Raw genomic sequence first — 22,675 nt, forward strand, 5'->3', positions numbered from 1 at the left:
TATAACTGGATGAACATATTATTAGACTACCCATGTGGGACGCAGCAAGTTGTATTTTTCTGCTCTATTTTAATAATTTTCAGTCTACGGGTGCTCTGGCTTCCTCCCACACATCAAAAACTAGCCGGGGAGCCTCTGAATCACCCGTGGGTGTGAATGCTTGTCTCCATGTGTGAACCCTGTGATGACCTGGCGACCTATCCGGGGTGACCCCTGGTTTCAGTGTTCCCTCCTCTCTAAATGAGGACAGGACGGAAGGTGTGCATAACCAAATACTTTGGACTATTTTTCCAACGATAGTTTAGACATTTTGAAGGATGCATTCGTTGAAACTTATTTAATGTGCACAATCTTGAAAACATGTATACAGCAGATAAGTCTTAGAAGATGATGATAGATGTTCTGCAAATGTATTAATCTCCTGCGACCCCACCGGGGGGTCATGACCTCGGAAGCCCAGGTGTCTGAAGTTAGTGGTCTGAGGGTGGAAGAATGTTACACTAGAGGGCAGTTTGAGGCAGTATGAAATCATCTTGGTGTTGGAAACTAAAGACTTTCACCAAATCCAATGTAAAAATAAATAAAAAGCAAACAGAATTTTTGTTTGTGCAAAAGAATTTATGGCCCCAAAATTCTCAGGTTCTTCTTTGACCCAAGCTACAGCCCTCCATCTAGATAAGTACACATCTGCCTCACCTAGTTAACAAATGGTTCCAATTGCATAACCTCATTAGTATAATTAGTTCATATGAATTCAGTGGTACCAAAGATGCAAGACCTACAGTACAGAAAACAGATGCAGGGTCCCTTTAGTTTCTGGAGCAGAAGCAGACCTGGAAGCCCAGACATACTTTTGTACTGTGACGATTCAATTCAAGGGGAAAGATGATGTGTAAAATAACTGTCACTCAAAAAGAAAGAGTTGAATATTTTCTCTTTGCTTCATTGCTCACCTGCCCACCAGGACCTTGCAGGACGCCACAGAGAAACTGTCCTGCAGGGAGGCCACGCTCTCCTCCAGAACAAGGACTGATCCTCGAAAACCTGGTTCAGAGAAAAGCTCTGCCTGCAGCGCGCGCACACACACACACACACACACACCATGGAGACAATGAGCCTGAGTCATCCTCTGAGTGCAACATCAGATGGCCATCTTGCTGAGAGGCAATCTCCCTGTAACATGAGCTGTGCTCATCTTTATTCACCTACCTTAAACTTGGCCACATTCTCAAAATCGTCCTGAAAGGAAGGAAAAAACTTCATTACGCTCATTAATAATTATAAAATAACTGTAGTAAATTGCTGCAAAAGATTTGGAACTTTGTCATGGAATAATGGGTATGTATGGGAATGAAGAGGAATAAACTGGACATTTTGGGGTGATTTGTGTTAACTGTATTTAACAGTGCATTCTTCCTGAAAAGCAACCTGCACACAGGGCTTGATGTTTCATCAGTGATATTCAACTTGATAACAAATACCCCAGAATGTCCAGTTTTATTCTAATGAATTCCCATATGTTCCTGTTAAAGCAATACTTCACACGTGAAAGAGAAAAGCAGCCACATATATTGAGCTTGAAGCTAATGGCTAATAACAGCTGCAGCAACAAAACACCAGCAAAACTGTAACAATCTTCCATTCACAAACTCTCAAGCATGTCGTCCGGTATAGCCCATGTCGTCTTTATCAAATTAAACATTCAAACACTTTAATTTGTGCTAAAGTAATAACCATTCCAGCTCAGTGATGCCAAACCACAAGTGTATGGTATTTTCTTTTTTGCTAGAAATGCATTCAAGGGTTCTGAGTTCGAGTCCCAGCTCCAGCACAGGATCTTTCTGTGTTGAGTCTCCATGTTCTCCCTGTTCCTGTGTGGGTTCTCTCTGGTACTCCAGCTTCCTCCACAGTCCAAAGACATCAAGAGGGGACGAGGCTGATTGATACTCTAAATTGACTGTAGGTGTGACTGTGAGTGTGAATGGTTGTCTGTCTCTATGTGTTGGTCCTGAGATGAACTGGTGACCTGTCCAGGGTGAACCCCGCCTCTCACCCGTAGACGCTCTGATAGGCTCCAGCCCCCCCATGACCCTTAACAGGATAAGTGGTAGAAAATGGATGGATGCTCTTGAGATTGAAGTTTGAACATTTTTGAGCAGAATTTTGTTGTTGTTGTTTTTTTGCTGTTAGCAACCAATCACTATTAGCTTCAAGCTAATATCAAATATACATGGCTGGTTCTTTCTGCATGCTAGAGTCACAAAGAAGTGAAACAGAAGAGAAAACCACCCTTGTGACATATAGAAACCTACTTGTGAGACTTAGAAAGGCAAAATCCAAGTTTTTGAAAATCACTTTAATTTTCATGGAAAGTTTCCATCTTTTGAATTTTCACTAAATTTGCAACCCTCTTTTCCTGTGTGCTCATATTGAAAATTTAAGGAAATCTATTTCCCAAAAGTGATTTCTCTCTCTTTTTTTTTTTTAAAAAAAAGCTCAAAACCAATTATTACTAAATTATGTAACTCATTCACAAGCGGTTTATGATTTTCAAATTGAGGCGTAACCCTATACTCCAATGCTGGCCGGAATCACACACTTGTTCATCGCCGTCTGCTTTGAAAACCCAAGTGGCCTCCTCATGAGTCACCTTGGTGATGGTTTTCAGATTCTGTCTTATGACAAACAATTTCCTTCCACACTGAGCAGAATAATTGACTCTTGAATTTGTTCGAATCACATGCTCCTGAAGATAATCCACACAACAAAGGCCTGTCTGTCTTTCAAATTTTGATTTGGTCACATGAGAATCGTGACTCGTCACATGCCATGAAACTGACTCAATCGGGGGAAGTGAAAACACGCAGGGCACTCTCCGTCTTAAAAACTAATGTTTCAGTGGGTCCATTTGTTTAATTGGGTGTCTCAAGCCAGCAGACAGATGATGGAGACAAAAAAAACTCCTATTTCATAATAACTGGCCATTTTTTCCAACTACAGTAAATGTAATGGATATATGAGTCACAGCTCTTACCAGCACAACAGGCATGGCTGCGGCTATTCTGCTCTGCAGTGACCCCCAGTCCTCTGGGCATCCATACAGGCCTTTTTCCAGGATGTAGGACTCACCACAAAAGCCTGGCTCTTCGAACACCACCCAGCTGAGAGAGACAAAAGAGGGCTGTAATTCAACATCATCTTGATATTTTACAATTTCTTTGTTTCCATTTAATGGATAGCAACGGTCATAGGCGTGCTCTGCTAAAAGCGGGAACCTTGAGCAACAGTGAACGCTTTTTCTCTTCATGCTGTGAATGCTTAGAGTTGAAGTTGCTCATCGCCTCCCACGTATCTCAGCAGCACTGCATCCTCTTAGCATATCTTGAGCAGCTTGTTTGTGTGTTTGCATTCGTGGGCCCGTGTGTGCCCTTACATGCCGAACAAGTCTCTAACAGGAATGCTAACCCAACACACTCAGCCAGTCTGAGGCTCTGAGGGACAGCAGCACGACATGGGCGAGGCTGTACTAACTAATAACAGGCTAGCGAGCAGCACATCAGAAATAACCCTTAAATGTTGCAAGAGTCCTGCCTCCTTGAGGAGAACGAAATGTTCCACCACTCACTGTTTGATTCTCCCTCGGGTGCCAGCAATCAGCAATGCGTGGTCTGAATTTCATTATTCTGATTTTCTTCATATTTTGTTTACGTACGCTTTGTGTGCAAAAGCACATGCATAATATGTAACTGCTCTGAAAAAAAAGGCTTTGGGAAACTGGGAATTATATATAACAATACGATGTTCCCATGAGATTGCAATGTATGTCTTGCAATGCTTCCATAAAGAGGGAAAACACATTTATTTCACATCCTCCCCAGAGCCAGACAAGATGATGGATGCCCTTCTCTCCCCTTAGGGAGCTGAGACCCACAGGCAGGCTGCTAGTTACCTTAGCACAATGAATGGTAGCAGGTGTGCAGTTAGCCTACCTCAGTCTGGCCTGTTCAGCTTCTACATCCTGTAGATCCTCCTTTATTCCCTTACAGTGTCAGCCATGATTCTGTTGCAGTCGCTCTTCTAAATATCTACAAAGTTGTTTTTTTTTTTTTTGTCAGCTGAGGCTTTGACATCAGTGCACCCAGTCAGGAAAATATTTCAGTATCCTGCAGTTTTAAATTATTTCATAGCAAATGGCCCAAGCTGAGTTCTATTAATACAGGCAAAGACCATTTTGGAGAAAGTTTGATGACTTTTGCTGGAGGTGTGCTAACCTGCCAATTAACTACCAATCATTAGCTAACTGGCAGTCAGCAGGTCTCTGTGGGTCTCCCTGATGCATGGACGGATGAGAGAAGGGGATCTATCTGGTCTGGATCTGGGGAGCATGACAAACGTGAGTATTTACCAAAAAGTTCTCACGTTCCTTTTAGTACAACAAATTTTCTAAGTCATCTGAGAGGTCAACACAACAAAGGTGTATGGAAGGATGAGGAGGAACTGGCCGGCAATGCTCACAAGCACAAAAGTAAATGAACCGAGAGTACGACTGGGGAGTTGATTTACATGACAAAAATGGTTTATCTTGTTGGCGTTAGCACCTTGTGTCTGTAGTCCCCCTCCCGAGTAATGGCTCTGAATGACAAAGACCAGGTAACTGCTTTTGTAGACCGTTATGACATGACAGTAAAATTGGCTATTGACTATTTTTGGACAAAATAAAAGGACAGAAGTTTATCCTATAATTTTATATTTGTGAGGTCACAGTGACGTTTGAGTGCATAATTCGAACTGGTTCACTGAGTCCAAGAGGAGGTTTGAGAAGGATGTAGTAAAATCCCATCCAGGCGTTCCTAACATACCAGGTTCATGAGAATAGGACATTCCGACAGATGCAAGATCAAACAAGTAACTTGGCTCTTCAATCATAACCGTAGTAAAACAGAAGAGAATAACGAGAGGGCTACTACACAATTATAAATGGAACTTAACCATTTTCTTATTTATTCCAACCAATGCGTTTGTGAACTGGATCGTCTGCATGACTCGACATGTTGGCATGGGCTTGGCAGTCATAAGACTTGAGCTGAGCTGCAGACAGCAGCAATAAAGTTCAGAAGAATTCCCTCGCACTGTAGTCCTGGCTGGTTGTCAGGTTGGAACACGGAAACACATCTGAAAGAATGTAATGTATGTTTTCACGTGCAGAAAGCAGCTGACGAGAGACGGGGCATGTGGGAATCGAGGATGAGTTATTGTGAACATGGAGAAATTATAGTATGTACCACCTAATATTACACCTGCAGAGGCAAAGTTTTAATCACTTACATCCCTCTGATGACATTGATGGACTGCGTCTTCATGCCGTAGCCTGTGTCATCCATGTTGATAACAGGTACAGTCAGGTTAATGTTGTCTGCAAGCTCGCTGAAGTCTTTGTCACTGAACATTTTGACGTGTGGAGACAAGAAATCCTGCAGTAGGAGTAAAATCTTTAGTCTAAGGAGGCAAAACCATAGCAACATAAAACGCACGTGCAAAATAAACATTTATTTCAGCAGACTGGCTGGAAAAACTATTTAGTGGCATGCTTTTACATAATTTTCCTTTTTTGAACACCAGTTCTGATGCCTTAACTCCCCGTAAACATCACACCGCAGTAATTTTTCATTACAAATTAGTAATTTTAAGTACATTGTACTTGGTCTCAGTGGTGTACTCACAGCCAATATCGGGCGCAGCGACAGAAGTGGCTCTGAGCCCCCCCAGTCCCTGCAGTCCAGATATTCTCCCTCCTCCAGGATGTGCTGCTGACCTTCAAAGCCCGGCTGACTGTAGCCGACCCAGCTGCAGGGAAACAAACGACTTAATCTCAAAGTCAACATTTTGCCAGGGAAGTTCGCTCCAAGCCAAGACTACAATCTAAAATAATACTGCATAACCAAAGAGGATGAAGAGTGAGGAGAGACTCACAATCCTCCTGTAATCTTCAAAGAACCCACAGACTTTATCTTCTTTGATTCGTGGCTTGCAACGTCTCCTTCAGTCTCGCAAAAGCTGAAAATGTCACTGCAGATTTCCAAACAGGAGCCCTCGAGTCCAGGCTTCTCATACACCTCAGCCTGGTGTATAGAAAAAGAAGGGGGGGGAAAAAGGCTTTTATGACCTGTTATTCCTACAGGTTGAAGAGATGACGCTGCTGTTTTTGTAGCTCTATCCTCACGACCCCCCTGGAGCTTTTTATTTTTTCCCCTTTCTCTTCCTGTATTTTGCATTATTAGACTTCCGGACCCCCTCCAGTCAAAAATGAGGTTTTCTTCCTGGTGTGAGTGAATAATGTGTGTGAAGAGTTTTCACACTCATTCATTAAAATGTAGACTTTATTTGTAATCTGATTTAATGAGGTGGGCCTAAAAGCAGGATTTGGGACATCACAAGACAATCCTTATCCAAATCAGCATCCCGGATGTAGAAGCCTAGTGGACTTATAACGAAGTAGGAGGTGCATTTAAGCAATTTCAGACACACATATTACAGTATTAACTTGAGTTTTTCTGGATAACACGAGCTATGTGTGGAGGGGATCTTTAAGTAAGTTGTACTTGAAGGGAATTGGTTGCGATAAGAAACCTCTTCTTTACATATATCTGTTGAATTATAAGCCAAATAAGTCTGAGTGCAACATAATTAGTCTCAAAAAAGCCTGTTATCCCTTCAATTTAAAAGAATCTGAGTCATACAATGAAAATTCATTGACATCGCATCTACTTCAGGCTTGACATAAATATGATTGAATGAAAGAGAATGTGACGCATCATGCCAGCTGGTCACTTTTACCCTTCATACACAGTATTTGTTGTTTATCGGCTGATCGCTTTATGTTACGGATTCAAATAATAGCAAAGTGTGTGTCAGTATTACCTTGATGTCAATGGGATTCTCCACTTTTAATCCTCCCTGGAACACAGAGAACAGAAATCACACACAGCCCCTTTTTTTTGGGGGGGGGGGGGGGGGGGGGTGTCAGGAATAATAAAGTTCAACATCAGCAATCATAATTTACTGGTATTTCAAAGAAATCTTGGAAGATTTATTGGACGTACAAGTTTTTCTTTCGGGTAATTATTTTAAAACTGAAATATAACAAGCATCATGAACTGTATTTTACTCACAGAAAAAATGAATCGAGGAAAAATTCGGTTTTCTCTTCAGTGACGCTAGAAGCTCTTTGAGGATATTGATGTCAAACTCTTACATGAACATGAAGAATGTCACGATTACCATGTGCACAATAGCTTATTTAAATTCGGTATGGTTGCCGTTAAGTAGTGCGCTAGAAAGAGTTGATGTAATTGGCAAAACCTGCTTTTCGATATCTAATTGCATCAGAGGCAAGGCTTTTCTTTCACGCAAAAATCAGCACAGGTGGAGTCCATGTTGAAGGTAAGAAGACCCTCTCTGGTCTTCATACATGCCTGATATTTCTAGTGGAAGTCGGAGGGGAGACAGAGAAACTCAGAGTTGGTCTTGATGGACCGACTCCTAGAATTTGTTAAACGGCGCTCTGAAAGTAAATTCATTTTAGCTTTTGACACTTTTCCGTAAATTTATGACACATTTAGCAGGGTGCCCTGTTGCTAATATGTTGCTATTTTGACCAGTTTAGCAAGTTAGCCGAGAATGTCTCTGGTGTTAGCAATGCTAACATTTGCTAAACACAAAAGTGGGGGGTATCTACTGTGTTCCCATCTTACAGTACCACACCAAATCCTTTAAATTACATTATTATTATTATTATTATTAGTAGTAGTAGTAGTAGTAATATGTGCTATGTAGAGCTGGGAAACTTTTTGTCATGTTACCCTTTGCATGGCATTTAGATATTGGTACTGTAGGCTAATGCAACTGTCTTGACCGTGTCAATAGCAGGTCTTCACCAGAAGAGTCACAAAAGTTTCTCATAAGAACAAAATTACGTGCAGAAAAATGAAAAGCAGTCGTATTCTTGGACAGGCCTTTGCATATGTTAGACATGAACGCTACAAACCATTTTCAGTGGTCTGAGGGATCCTACAAATGGTGATGGGAAGCCCCAGGTCTCAGGGAAGGGGTACACTCCTGTCTCCAGCACAGCTAACATGCCCTGGAACCCGGGATCGCTGAACACCAGCCACCTGAGGTAAGAAGTGGCATTCACACGTTTCAATTCATCATTAAACCACAAGGTCCCTCCACATGACACTTCCTAGTGGCTTTAAAGCCATGTTGCACTGTGACACTCTGCAGCCTGCAGTGCATCCACACTATTGTTTTATAAAGGCAGTATTAGAATAAGTGAGGTCAGCTGCCCCCACCTTCCCCCGTCTGCTGAACAATCGCTCCACTTGTCACAGAGAAACTCAATGGGAGGAGCAAGTGGGGCCGAATCCTTTTGAAAGTGAACTGACAGTAATTAGTTCAAGCTTTTGTAGCGAGAGAGACAGGAACAATTTCCAAAATGTTGGTTCTCTGCCAAGGTGCCAAGGTAAATACTGAGCCCTACTGTCATTAACCGCCCTCAGGGGCAGGGCACAAAATGTCCCGAATGCCTCCTCCTCTTAAGTGGAAAAAAAACACTTTCCCTTTTGCCAGATTCTCTCCACACCTTTGTCTGGGACTCCCACTTCATTTTGTCTCCACCCACCCATCCCGCTCTGACGGTTTTCTAACAGGCATCAGCAGGACAGACATTCCTGAGCAGACGAGAGTGGGAGTTAAACCGAAGACAAAGACAAGATTATTATCTCCTGGTTATTTGTCAAACAGTGAGAGCATCCCATGGAGAAGACAGCGTAACCTTGAGCTTAGCGTGCTTGATCCTTAAGTCTCACTCTTCTGATTCATCTGACTCATAAGTGAATTTTTTTTAATGACCTGTTCCCCTGACTTTGTACACACAACAGGCCTGGTGATAAATTATGTTAATTACGGGTCTCAGAAACGCCTCGACGGTGCCACATGTTTCACCTACATGCACAAAATTCCACATGCACGTGTCACATGACCAGACCTGGGGGGAAAAAAAGTCCACTGGTGCCCTGACCTCAAGCCAAAAGGATGTCCAACATTTTTAAACTTTTGTTATGTTCTGACCATTTCCAGGGGTCCTAATGAACTCCTCCGAGGGGCTTCATTAGATTCTCTTCATATTTGGTCAGTGTACATAAAAGCGAGAGCAAATTTTGAGGATTTACCATGAAAAACAAAGGCGTTAAAACACATCCCCACATCATCAGGTCTTTTTCAATCTTCACGTTTGATAAAAGTCATTGTGACTTTTACTTACAGGACGGAGGCGCCGTGTAACAAACATCTCTTGATTTGTCTTCACTTGATGTACAGCAGCGTAATTTACAGGTAGTGTGTGTTCTCTAGCGTCATGTAGAAGATGCAGGAAGTGATATTTGCAATCTATCACAGGGATCGGAGTGAATGGTGTTGCTGAAGCAGCCATACTTACACCCCGGAGTGCACCTGGATAGAAGCGGTGCTCAGCGGGATGCCAAATGAACCCGTCTCTACTGTGTCGTCATGGTAAGGTGTTACTCTGCCACGGCCCTCCGGTTCGGTAAACAGATCAATACGGGGGACGCTGTAATCCTACAGTGTAAGAAAGGGAAACAAACAGCAATTATCAGGTTGTGACACACGCTGCTCCTTGAATCATTCCTTGTATTGTGAACAGCTATCAGTTCTAAGCTGTTATTCCTCTTCTCTGGGAAAATTCAATAAAGCAATATTAGCCGTAGGGGGATGGAGATATCGGAACACCATGGGTCAGATGAGGTGGAATTATTTAACAAGTGAACTCACTGAAACAGCAAGTCGAACAGAGCCGATCTTCATCGGTGTGTTGCTGTGCGCCTCAGTCTCCAGCTCAGACTCGGCCCACATGTTTGTCAGCTCGATGCCCCCCTCTTCTAAGGCGATACAGCGCCCCTGAAAGCCCGGCTTCTCATAAAGTACCCAACTGCAGAAACGCAGAAAAAAAAACAAAACCAGAAGATTGACATAACTTGAAGCCACACTTTGAGAATGATTTGCTGTTTTGCTGAAAGATAAACATGAATCTCTTACATCTGTCTGATATATTCTGAAAATATTTCTACTGTAGTTAGCATGAAGTGTGTGTGTGTGTGTGTGTGTGTGTGGGGGGGGCAAGCCTGGATTTGTACAACTATAACAAAAACAAAGTGGTTATACTGGGCTATGTACCACTGATTCTTGGCCGGACACTGTCTCTTCCTGAAGTCTGTACTGGTTGCCTCAGGGGAATTGCAACGCTGGCTTTTGTCCGACTGGCTTTTCCCCTGTTTGTCTTTATGCTAGCATGAACTAAGCTACAGAGCTGAAATCAGCAGCAGGACGCGTGCCAGAAATGACAGATAACGATCTTTATTTCTCTTTAATAAGGAGTTAACTGCCACAACATCGCATGCTCGTGTACTTTATCTCTGTATAAGAAACTGTACAGTTATTGCTTTTGAATGCACATTAAAAGTATGGAAGCCCTTTATGCCAAAAAAGAAAAAAAGATTAATTTTGAAGATTTAAAAAAAACAAAAACACTGACTGTAAGTCATATTTTTTAGATTAAAAAGTCAAAATTAGAAGATAAAAAGTCATGACGTCATAAAAGGTAGGGTTTTTAACTCAAAGTATGACTGTTAAACTCAAATCAGACTTTATATTTCATAATCTCTGTTTACACGGGGATATATTTATCATCAAAGCGACATTTTTATTTGATTTTTTTTTTTTTCCTCGTGTGATTTCATTTGGATGCTAAACAAAATAGAATGAGGGTTAACTGGGAGCACATTGCTGAAATCTAAATTAGCCCACACGAGAACCCAAGAAGAACTCAACATATACTGGGACTACGATTCATTTGACGTTTGTTTGTTAGTTAAATTAATAGTTTAAAGATACCGGTTGTACATTAAGCTACTACTTACCACCCTCTTATAACCTTCACAGATATGACAGGTGAGAGCTGCAGAGCGGTAGCATCTGCTACGTCCCTGCAAATGTCGTACGCTTGGCCAGTAAACTGAGGTTTCTCAAACAACACCATCTGTGTGGAGACATGAAGCACAGAGTCGCGCACATTAACCAGGAAGAGAAAGAATCAGTTGTTTGATGCATTAGTTGCCCCATTATGATCAACTGTGACTCACTGAGAGGGAAAAAGGAACTGATGGAATAGAGCTTCCCTTTCTTGTCTTTTAGACGGTGATAAACGCATTTTTATGTAACTTAAACACAGTGCACTATTATGTAATACATCAATTTCATTACAGGCTCCTATAAATGAGCCCTGAAGTTCTATAATAATGAAGTACCACAAGTTTGGCAATGCACTGGCAGTAATCACATCCAGCTGAGCATTCGCACTTGAATGTTTTTTTTTAAATCCTTTATTTACCCCCAAGAACAACAAATGAAAAGCAGATGCTCTCACAGCACAGAGACTTGTCTGTCTAAAGTCTGGCTCCATCATGTTCCTATTGTTTGTAGGTGACACTGTGTATACTGTACCGTACCTTTCCGGGCCGCTTATGAAATCCCTTGGCGGTTCTTATCTGGAATGCAAAAGCACAGTGCGGTTATCGTGACAAAGCCAGCTGAGCACGACAAATATCTGTGAAATGCTCGAGAAGCTTGTCTGCTTTTGTAAGACAAGCTCTCAGTTTACTTCCAGGCAAAGAGACTACACTGGCCTACAAATGCAAACAAACCCAGAAGTAAAATCTCTGTTTAAATCGTGTGCAAGGGGAATGGCAAATAGAATAAATCACTGCGAGTTTTGGCAGTAGTTATGGTAAACTGAATATGGTAGGGATTTGGGCTGTGGAGCCCTGGAGAGGCCATAGAGAGAAATACATGTTTGTGACCATGAGATATGTAACTTGTTCCCTCAAATTAGTTATTTTGAGACCTCAAAACTTGTTACTTTAAATTAATCCATTTGTGGACACGATATAACTTGTTCAGAAATGTAAAACAACAAACCTGAGGGAACAGCAATACCTCCTAGCGACAAAGTAATTAAGTTGAGGGAACAGGTTATATCTTGTGACCCCAAAAGATATACATTAATTTTTTTTTCTATGTTGACAAAATATTTCTCACGGCCTCTTCAAGGCTACATTGTAGGGAGGACAAAACAAGGTATTTCAAAAAGTCAGTTTAGGCTTCGGAAGAATTGTGATATTTTGCTTTAGCAGAATAATCAATGAAACAAATACTCAATTCTTTTACTAAATGTTTTTCATCAGAAGGTGGCACGGCCGTAAGAGAGATGTACCGCTCTAATTTGCGTGTGTGCGGCAATCTTACATGATTGCTCGGTATTCCCTGAGGCTGAGCTGGAGGCTCAGCGGGTGCAGGGTACATAGCTGGAGGAAAAGATGGTGCATCTGGAAGCGTCACGCCTGGCCGTTCTTCACTGACAGCGACTGCTGTTGGCATTTCACCAATAACCTGATCCACAAACAGACGAGAATCCAGATACACGTTAAGTTTGATGTCCCTGGTGATTTATGAGGTTTTCTTTTATACAGTCTTATTGCGGTAAATAGTCAACTAGCTCTGAGTAACTTCGACTTTCCCTTTCTGGCTCAAGTTATGGGACAGTTTTTTTTTTGTTTACACTCAATAATAGAGGCTCAGGTGTGTATCTACCAGGGTCCACACACCTGTTTTCAGGGAGAAATGTGCACTCATCAGTTCACTTTCTTGCCGTTCTATTTGTCACTTGGTGTACTTCTGGCCTCTTGAAGAGCAATTCTGTACTTCTGAGTTAACAAATGTATCTTTGAAGGATCATACTTGATCAGTGTACTTTTATTTAAAACAAAACAGTTTTTTTGTTCATCTGTTTGTCAGTGTGTCGGTGAAAAGAGCAAACAGAATAACCAACCTCTGCTTTTATTTGCTCCTGTCCTTGGATGCTGTGCGCTGCTTCCCGAGGGAGGAACTTCTCCAAATAGCCCGGCAGCTTGATTTCGTTAAAGGAGGGAAGTGGAGGACCTGAGTCACCGACCACAACCTCTGCAGCCTGGGCTTCGACTCCATTGCCCGGGGCATGCCTGTGCTTGGCCAGTATGTCTCTGAGAGGAGTCTTAGCAGTGGAAAGTGGTGGGGGTGGCTGGGATAAAGATGGAGGGCTCGGCTGGGAGGCTTCACTGGGTGACACATCCCCAGATTTGGACTCCTCGGTCTGCGCCTGACCTCCATTTCTAATCCCTCTGTACCTGGAGTTGGTGAGGCTGCTGACCACACAACTCCCCTCTAAACGAGATGTGGGCTGAGTTTGGTCATCGTTCTCCTCCTCACCATCCCCCTCATCCTTGCTAGTGGTCTTGTCCTTGTGACGATTGTCCAGGTTACTGAGCAGCATATACCTGTCTGCTAAACTCGCCCTTGCAGGCTTAACGTTACTTTTTGCCTCCGTCCTCTGGAGCTTGGCTAACACGCTCGGGGAAGTGTCTAAGGAGAACTGAGTCTTCTTCCTCAAGCCAAACTTAAACTCCTCAGGGTCAAAAGTCTTCTCAAAACGTACCTCCTTGATAGCCGGCATTGCAAATGGGGGCTGGGGTGGCCGGAGGTGGTTGTGCTTACGGGGAGGGAGGGAGAAAGGAGCGCAAAGATTCTTGATCTTCTCAATGAAATCATTGTCATCCAGCTCTCCAGAGGTATCCAGAAGATTGCTCTCACTCACTGAGGAGCTCAGTTTGGGCTCTGAGAATTTCAGTTTTTGTTTGGGAAAATCCACATCCAGCCAGCTAGAGGGGGCATCTTGACATGTAGCTGAATCATCTTTGCTGAGACCCCGTGGCACCTTAAGCTTCTTCATGACTGAACGCTGGATTGAATCTGGGATCAGCTTATTAGCCTTTGGAGAGGTGGAATCTTTTACAGCTGGCTTGATGTCGCCTGGATCATTTTTGACTGTGGGGAATTGTTTGAGTGAGGAGTTACCCCCTTTAGCAGCAGCAGAATGCTCCGTCACCTTCGAGTCCATAGTTTTCTCATTTGTCTTCTCTATCACATGAGCTGAGGTGCTAGCAAGAGCACTATCAGAAGGGCTTTGTGATATTTTGTCCACACCCTTGGGTGACGCGGTACCACTTGTGTTATGAGCTGGTTTCATTCGATCTCCGATAGTTTTGACTTTTGAGGCCACTGATTTGTCGCTTTTATTCCCACCATCCAGGCCTGAAACCTCGCCACTGACAGTTTTCCAGACAGAATTAGGCTCTTGAACGCATGCCATGTTGTCAGCCTTTGCAGGTATCAGCAGCGGAGCATCAAGAGCAACTTTTACACTCGTTTCCTCAGCCACATTGCTAATAGACTTTGATCCGGAGAACCCAGCACTATTAGCTCCATGTGGGTGTGAGTCATCAATCGAATTTTCCACAAAATCCTGCTGTGGTTCTGCTGTTGTTCTCACTGGCTTTATTTCCGCTCCAGAGCTCTCTGTAGACTTTGTTTGCGTCTCTGTTTTCAGATTTGTAGCCGCCTTACCCTTCCAAGACCCTTTATCACTCCCTGGCCCCTTCACAGCCTCATTAGTCAGGGTGACAGAAGAGGGGGCAGGCTTTTCTTGACTAACATGATGTGTTTGAGCAGGGATGTCTGGTGATCCTTTGGTCATTTCTGATTGGTTTGATTTTGTTATATCTCCAACGGGCTGTGTTTCCTCTTTTCTCTCTTTATGTTTTTTAAGATCGTCCCTAGCAACAGCTCCCTCTATCCCTGAACTTTGTTGTCCACTGTGTGAGACCTCATCCTTTCTAATATCTTTAACTGAAGGCAAGAGCTGCTTTGGGGATTCTTTGTCTTTGTTCTCAGCAGTTTTTTTACGCTCTGGCCTTTCTAAATTACCCAAGTCTTTGGACTCAGTCTGATTTATTACTTCTGTGTTTTGGGGTGTTTGCCCAGTCTCTGTTTTACTGAGCGGCATTGCCTTAACTTTAGTTTGTGATTCAGGTTGCATTGGCGATTCTTTTTCTAATTTGGGGTGATCAACAGGCGGGCCTTCCTCTGCTGATGAAGTCTTCTCAACACCAGGTGAGGAAGAGGGAACAAATGTTTCTCTGTTGGTCTTGGAGTCATTTTTCCTCTCTTGTGAGAATGAGAGGTTGTCTCCCTCTGTTTTTTCCTCCTTTTGGGGTAAACTAACTGGAACCTTGTCAATAGATGGCTTTGTTCCTTTATTAGAAGCAGCAGAAGTATCAGGTTCATCTTTATTGACAGATGGTTCAGGTAATCTCTCCTGTTCGCTGCTGCCGTCCTTTCTCTGTTTGGCTTCTACTTCCTTTTTAAAGGTTTGCTGTTTTGCATCCGACTGTTTATCTGGTGTAATTCCTTCTTTTTTGTCAGATGGTAAGGAGACCTTTTCATCCACCCCTTTCTTACTTGCAAACATCTCGGGCGTGTCTTTATTATTGGGGCTAACGGGACTCATAGGTTCTCTACTTTTTCTTCTCTTCGAGCGAGACCCTGTCCTGCTCAGGCCTCTTGACTGTGGACTGTCGGTCTGTTGTGCAGAATCCCCTGTCCCTTTAGCTGTAACATCTATTGCAACACTGCTAGGTTTTGTACCCTGGTCTGCTGCTTTTGTTTTGGAGTTTGTATTAGGAGTGGAAATCTTTACCTCAGGAGCAGAGGTATCCCACCCCTCAGTGTTTAATGTTATCTCTGAAACTGCTGGTGGCTTAATCCTCTGCATAATATCCGGCTTACCCTGACTGTCCAGTTCTGATGACTTTGAGGCAGCAACAACTACAGACGTGCTAGATTTTTTAACCATTCCTGACGTGGTTGACTTTTGAGGTAGGGCTGCTTTGTAGTCTGAGGCAGATTCTTCGGTGAAGTTCCTTGCCCTCTGTTTGATAGTCAATGGAATGTCCCTCATAGGTGATACAGAGGTGGGCCTGGTTGTGCTGTAACGTTCAGCAGATTTTGATCTTTGCTCTGATAGTAAAAAGTCATCTTTCAGTCTGTCTGTGGCCTTCCTGGCTGGAGAGACGTCGGCGCTCCTCGGGTTTTGGAAGGTCTTCTTGCGACACTCCACCGTCTGGCGCTCAAAGAGGTTGATTTTATCTGCGATCCTGCCAGCGACTGGTTTTGAGTCCTTGTCGGGTTTCTTTGGGTGGCGAAGCCTGTGCATGAGGTTTAAGTTAGAAATAAGACACAAATGAAGTATCTAAAAAAAAAAACCTGAAAGATTTAACAGTTTCTTGACATTGTGTGTAATGAAATAACATCTGCCACAAGTTTTAACTTAAATATTCCTGTATTTTTAGAATCTAATCTTACATGTATTGGAACCTGCCCTATTATTTCAGAGGCACAGGACTACACCTGAGTCATCATGTGGATACACCTACAATAATCGCAGCCAACACACATTTTAAAAGCAATGTCGTGTTTGACTAAAAACTGGAGGATCAGGTTAAAATGTTGTCTAATGTTGACAGTACTAATAGTATAATTTTGGATTAAGTATTTTAAGTGGAATAGTTAATTGGAAAGCTTTGCTATACACACTGCAGAATGTTGAATTTCTTGAAACCATTCAGGTCAAACTTACCTTGAATCAGTCTCTGCCTCGGGTTTCTCCTTGGTTTCATCTATGTCTTTCATTGATGCCGATTTAAAACCAGGTTTTTCTCCAGCTGGACTTTCATCGGCATTCAAAGGAACATATTTTGTAAAGAGCTTCACCTCACTCCGAGAAACCTTAATACTCCTACGTTTGGACTCTGGTGTCTCGGTCTTTCTCTCCACTTTGTAAAGATCGTCCTCCATGTCTGCGGCCCCATCCACCGCACGTGTAGCAGCAAAGACAGAGCCTCCGTCGTCCTGGAAAGTGTCCAAATGCTTGGTCATACCACGGCAGGAAGTGTCTCTCTCCCCACCTCCAGGTGAGGCTGGAGAGGTGGAGCTGAGCTTGGAGGTGGAGCTTACAGGTGCCTGTCTTGTTTGATTCTTTGGACTTTGGTCCCGGGGGCTGGTCAAAGACTCATCTGACGTAGGGAATCCCTCTTTGACAGGTTGGGTGTTGGAGGGGCTTTGCTCCTGGGGGATGGTCCCTCCATCTCCTTGAGAATTCCTCCTGTGTTTCTTTTTACGCCCCATGCTGCCTGTTTGTTCTTGATCAAGTTCAGGCTGCAACTGCCAGTCTAGATGTGACTCTCCCTCTAGGACACTGTAATCACTCTGTGACCCAGCACTAGGCCTCACATGTGGCTTACTGTTCTCCGCCGCTGTTGATGAATCAGAGCTCAGAGATGGCTTTTCCTTGGACAGGACCTGCAGGTTTTTGCTGACTTTAGTTCGGACAACTTCCTGTCCCACACAGGTTTTTTGGCCAAACTGAATCACGCTGGTCTCCTCCAGGTACACATGGAGTGTCTTGCCTGTCTGGGCTTGCGCTGGTTTCTGGGTCTGAGCCTGGGTGTGGCCCTGGTCAGGGTTCCATACCACTCCCTGATCAGAGGAGGAGGAGTGATGTGTCAGATGACTGGCATTCTTCTCAGGAATCCCACTCGCCCAAGCTCCGCTGCTACCCTCCTTGCCCTGCCCTTCTCTCTTCTCCTTGCACTCTACAAACTCCTCCTCTCTTGGACCTCCCTCTCCTGGCTCGCTACAGTCTCTGTGGGCAGACTGTGTGGCGTCCTCCTTTTCGCAGAGGAAAATGTCTCTCGAGAAACTCAGTGAATTTGGATTGGAGCTTTGTCCCCTCGCCTCCCACTGTAGCTCCCCACTCTCCTCCTCTCCTTCTGACTTTACTGCCTGACCTCTAGTCAGGGAGGCATTCTCAGCAGGACTCGCGGGACCCCTTGCTTTCCATGGAGAGAACCAGCTCCCAATTCGGCCCAAAACCCCGGTGCTCGGCTGCTCCTCGGGGCTCTCAGACTAAAGCAAAGCAGAGAAATAACTAACATAAATGTCTTAAAAACATAATAGCGGTTAATAAACATGCATTTTTAAACCAACATATGCATACTTTGGGTTAAATGAAACAGTGCAAATATCTGAATTGTCTATGAACGAAAAAAAAAAAAAGAGTGCAGGTTTAGGAAAATATAAGTAGGGATTGTCTGTCCATAGACTTGAATCTATTTTAGTATGGCCATGCATCCTTCAGCATAGCAAAGACATGCAGGAGTGCATATAACCTGAAAGCTTACCGTAGAAAATACCATATCATTCAGACTCTTTATGTAGGTTGTGAACATGATTTAGATATAAACTCCTACGAGCATAGAAAACAAAAACAAAATCATCCCACCAAGACAAAATAAAGTGAGAGAGGGAGAGAGAGAGGGAGAGAGCAGAGGATCATCACAAACTGGATATGTTGCCTCAGCAGAGATCAATACATAACTTTGAAGAGTCAGTTAAAGATCAACTCACCGGTAGTTAACACTTAGAAGAAAACTTTCTCCCCCACCTCCAGCAGGTAAACGGCTGTCAGTGTGTACAGCTTAAGTTTAGCACGAAGCTGCATGTCTAACTAATGAACATGTGTTTAGTCCTTAAAGCATCCACAAGTGTCAAGTGCGGTAGGCTGTGGCATGGCAGAAATGCGCGCTGTTGAAAGTTCTGCCCCTTCAGCGCAGCTCACGCAGCTGGATGGTAAAATGATGCCTTCAATGTTCCTCGTAAACATTTCTCACGAATGTCGTTAAAAAAAAAAAAACCGGTAGGTCTAGAGAAAAAAAAAAATTCTCCCAAGTCAGACACAACAGAAGCTTAGCTTATGCCTTTTAGGCTCTTTGACTGTTACTAGACTCTATAGTTAAAGATAGACATACACATAAATCACATCAATGCTTATATATAATATAGTTAACCCGGGGGAAGGAATAGTCTACTAACATCCGATATGTTAGACAGGATTAATAACGCTTTCTGACAGCTCACAATGACTCGTCTTTATTATTATGCCCGTATTAATCAATAAAATAGACGTTGGGAGGCAGTTATGTAGTCCCTCGTTCAATATCATGCAGTTTTAAATCAAATTTAACCACAACGACAACAGTAAAATAAGGACAAAGCATTATAATTGTATGTGGAAATAGCAATACCCCAACATTGGACTGCAAATCAAGAGAACATCCCTTTTGTTGTGCGACTTATCAATGACAACATGTGTGGTGCCTTGACCTGTCCAGTCACTCATCGATTGCCCAGTTCACTGAGCTGGTTCCCCGCACTGACATAGCTCATCTGTTGTTGTTGTTGTTAATGTAAGTTAATGCATTTTCCCCTCCCTCCCTCAACCTTCTACCTTCTACCAGGATTAAATGCATTGAAAATATGATTTTCAAGTCCCTTTTAACAACGTGTTACTGTTTACTGTCTGTTGAATGTTATACATTTGATAGAAAAAACACAAAAAAATATAGTCGTGCGCATATGCAAAGAGAAAATGCAGTGAATAAATGTTGAGCAGAATTCCCCAGTTTTGTCTCATTTTCACTGTAATAAAGTTGTATTTTTTATCCAATTACACCAACAGCGCCATGATATTGGTGTTCTAGACATCAGCCTTCTGCCTTCCTGCTGTCTTCTTTAAAATATCTGTCAACCGCTGGTGCCATGGTGAATCAATCCCAGATGAATATGAAATACTCATTTGTGATTTGACTTTAGGGAGCCAGCAGCAGAGCTTCAGAGGTCTGCAGCGGGTCATTAGCCCAGGACTACCAGGGTTACACAGCGTGCTCTTCCTCACACCATTAGTCATCAACCGCCCTAATAAAAATGTCACAGCGCACTAAACAATGGCAGCCTAACTGTTATATTGCAGCTTGGCCACTGAATGTCACTTGGATATGAAATGTGTGTGTGTGTGTGTGTGTGTGTGAGTGTGAGAGAGAGAGAGAGAGAGAGAGAGAGAGAACAGCTTTACCTTGTCTAACCTGGTACATGTTTAGTCCTGTGGGTCATTAAATCTGGGTGCAAGACAAAGTGGATCAAGATGTTTCTGACTTTTGTTTTCATGAACGTGATTCAGCAGCAGGGTGAAAAAAAACCCAAACTGCTCCTCTGATAGCTCTGATGCGTCAAATATAGATTCATATAAGCTTATTATTGATTGATTTATTATACACACATCACATTTAGGCTGTCATAAAACACGAATACAAACTTCAAACCTCAAAATTTTGGATTTATTTCTAAAACACACCTGATCTTCCAGAGCGGTAAATCTCGAGAAACAATTAATATCTCAATTAAATACATAAAAAATACAACAGTGTTGACAATATTGTACATATAATCCCCTGTGATATATGTAAGTTTATGGAATGAATGAAATTTAAAAAATTAAGGTGGAGAAACAGGAGATAAACTTCTTAGGCTTCCAGGTTTCTTAGCTGGTCATTTCTGTTTAAAATTAGATGCAAGAACTTGGGTATCATAATAAAAAATGTAATTCTCAAAATTCAGATTTTTTTCTTTAGCAATTGAAAGCACCAAGAGGCCTGTCCAAACAAAGTTTTCCAGGGGAAATGACGCACTGGCTGTGTGGGTTTAGGAGCCAGTTGAATTCATTTTTTCGGTTTTCCAAATCTGCCGACCCTTGTTTCATTTGGCGGGCAGTCGCAGTCAGCCTTTCCATGGTGCTCAGCCAAGAACATTAACTCTTTCACTGCTGTGTGTCCACGCTAATCAAATAAACAGCAGGAGCAGGCCTAGCTGCCAGTTAGTAGTAACCCTTCACAGCGCAAATAACAAACCAGAGTATTTCAAATGGTGGAGAAAGTCAAAGAGGTTTGATGCGTAAGAACACAACTAACAGAGGAGCTTTGAATCTGGTCGTCATGATTCTACCAAAATAACAACAACAACAACAACAAAACGCTCCAACTTGAGTTCTTTAGCAAGCGCGTAGAGAGCAGGACCTTACCATGACTCCTGCGTTCTCCGGTCTTCTCAGCTGTACACCCAGTAGAACGCAGCCTTGCTGCGACAGCCTTCACGTGAGCGAAGCCTCCCGGTGTGTCACAGCCTCCCGGAGCGTAACCCGTTCCCCAGTCTGCGCTCCTTAATTAATATTTAGTGCATCTTAACAACAGAAAATTTAACTCGTAGTCCTCAGCGGTTGGATGTCTTTATGTATGTCGCTGTAGACAAGTTTTAAATTTTTTTCCCATGGTAATGACGGCCGAGTTACAGGTGGAATCTGCCCGAGCCAGGTAACACACCCTGAAGCCTGAGGAGCTGCGACACAGCAGGCAGAGAATATACACCTTGTTGTGCAACGATGTGTCACAGAAACCAGGGCTGTGTTATTCGGATTGCTTGTGAGTGGATTCCTTGTTGATGAAATTGATTTCCATTTAGAAGGGTGGGGGCTAACACCTGCTTTTTAGACATTTCTGAAGACAAGCCCTCTATAATCCTTCATTAATCATTAAAGGAACTTCAGGTGAATCCCTTAAAGTAGCTGCGTAAACACGGGGTAAATCATTCAACCCCACACACCGAACAATGTCAGAAATACGTGCCAGTTAACCCCACCCCCTCCCCCACGTTGGGTTCTCTGCTCTAACTTATTCATGTGTTCCTGAAGCTGAAACCTGTCTCATTCTTTACACCCTATGAAATATTTACGCTCTGTTTTATGCGGCTCCCCCCCCCCCCCCCCCTACACATCTCTTCTTGGACATGACCCTTTTGCTTTAAATAAATAAATAACATCCTGTTGCATTTTCAAAATGCATCAAGTGAGGAAAGTCCCATTAATCCTCTTTATCACTCTGACCGGTCTGCTGTGGAGATGATTGAGAAGCTGCAGTAGAAATCATAGCAAACAAATACATCCATATTTATTGAACACCGGTTGATGTTTGTCACTCTCCTGGTTCCTGCTAACTGATTGGATTTCCAGAGCTTGATGAAGGGGGGGGGGGGGGGGTGCCACACATTCAACCTTATCTACAGTTTCTACTGAGTCTATTATCAGTCAAATAGATGGCACACACACACACACACACACACACACACACACACACACACACACACACACACACACACTTCTGAGGCCTCAGTTTTAGCACCTTCCCAAGTGTCACGTTCATACAGTTACAGACACGTTGTCTCCGTCTGTTGCGCCGAGCAGCTGGAGGCGAGTGTCAACAGCTGCTTTGTTGTCTTTGACAGAATGACTTACTCATCCTCCTCTCTACCCACCCAGGTTTTTGCTCACTTGGCAAGAAATTCGAATTGTCATGCCAGACTGATCGCTGAAGTAACCTTGTTTTTTGTTACCGTGGAGAGGCGAGCGATTGCTCGGTTGATTTCTGCGATTAATCCCTTGTTTGAGAAACATCCTGTTTCCTGTTGTGGGACTCACAAACAGAATTGCTTGTTCATATTGTATAAACACGAGTATGAAAATCCCCCACCCCCACCCCCCCATCCAAGAAAGAGCTAAATCTACCATGTTGTGAAATGTAAGATGTTGCAGTTATAATCAATCAGTCCGTTTAAAACAGGTAGAAGTTTGTGTCAACTCTGGGACATCTGCTTTATTGAATGTTATGGGAATAAATCACTCGGTGTACTACGAAACTCTCAGCTGTTGAGCAGAGAGAGAAAGATG

The 22,675-nt window shown here is 43.0% G+C and overlaps 1 protein-coding gene across 2 annotated transcripts in view; it reads right to left on the reverse strand.

The window, feature by feature from the left end:
* Nucleotides 1-21,267, reverse strand: part of LOC147242875 (uncharacterized) — a 27,383-nt gene extending 6,116 nt beyond the window's left edge. Inside the window, exons 1-17 of one of the 2 annotated variants that reach the window (XM_086188668.1) lie at nt 18,472-19,029; nt 18,246-18,310; nt 16,643-17,970; nt 12,962-16,211; nt 12,379-12,522; nt 11,583-11,621; nt 10,995-11,113; nt 9,850-10,006; nt 9,497-9,636; nt 8,045-8,171; nt 6,919-6,954; nt 5,971-6,119; nt 5,721-5,844; nt 5,326-5,471; nt 3,035-3,161; nt 1,210-1,239; nt 954-1,066 (exon numbers count right to left, since the gene is read on the reverse strand). In XM_086188668.1, the coding sequence (XP_086044794.1) occupies nt 954-1,066; nt 1,210-1,239; nt 3,035-3,161; nt 5,326-5,471; nt 5,721-5,844; nt 5,971-6,119; nt 6,919-6,954; nt 8,045-8,171; nt 9,497-9,636; nt 9,850-10,006; nt 10,995-11,113; nt 11,583-11,621; nt 12,379-12,522; nt 12,962-16,211; nt 16,643-17,970; nt 18,246-18,293 (6,077 nt within the window). In that variant the 5' untranslated portion in view covers nt 18,294-18,310; nt 18,472-19,029. Of the gene's footprint in view, nt 1-953; nt 1,067-1,209; nt 1,240-3,034; nt 3,162-5,325; nt 5,472-5,720; nt 5,845-5,970; nt 6,120-6,918; nt 6,955-8,044; nt 8,172-9,496; nt 9,637-9,849; nt 10,007-10,994; nt 11,114-11,582; nt 11,622-12,378; nt 12,523-12,961; nt 16,212-16,642; nt 17,971-18,245; nt 18,311-18,471; nt 19,030-20,977 lie in introns of those variants that run through there. The other variant, XM_086188669.1, reaches the window with a different exon arrangement.
* Nucleotides 21,268-22,675: the final 1,408 nt, after the last annotated feature.

The sequence above is a fragment of the Aulostomus chinensis genome, chromosome 20 (genome assembly GCF_037954235.1).
Source record: "Aulostomus chinensis isolate RoL2024-O1b breed Wild chromosome 20, RoL_Achi_v1.0, whole genome shotgun sequence".
Taxonomy (NCBI): Eukaryota; Metazoa; Chordata; class Actinopteri; order Syngnathiformes; family Aulostomidae; genus Aulostomus; species Aulostomus chinensis.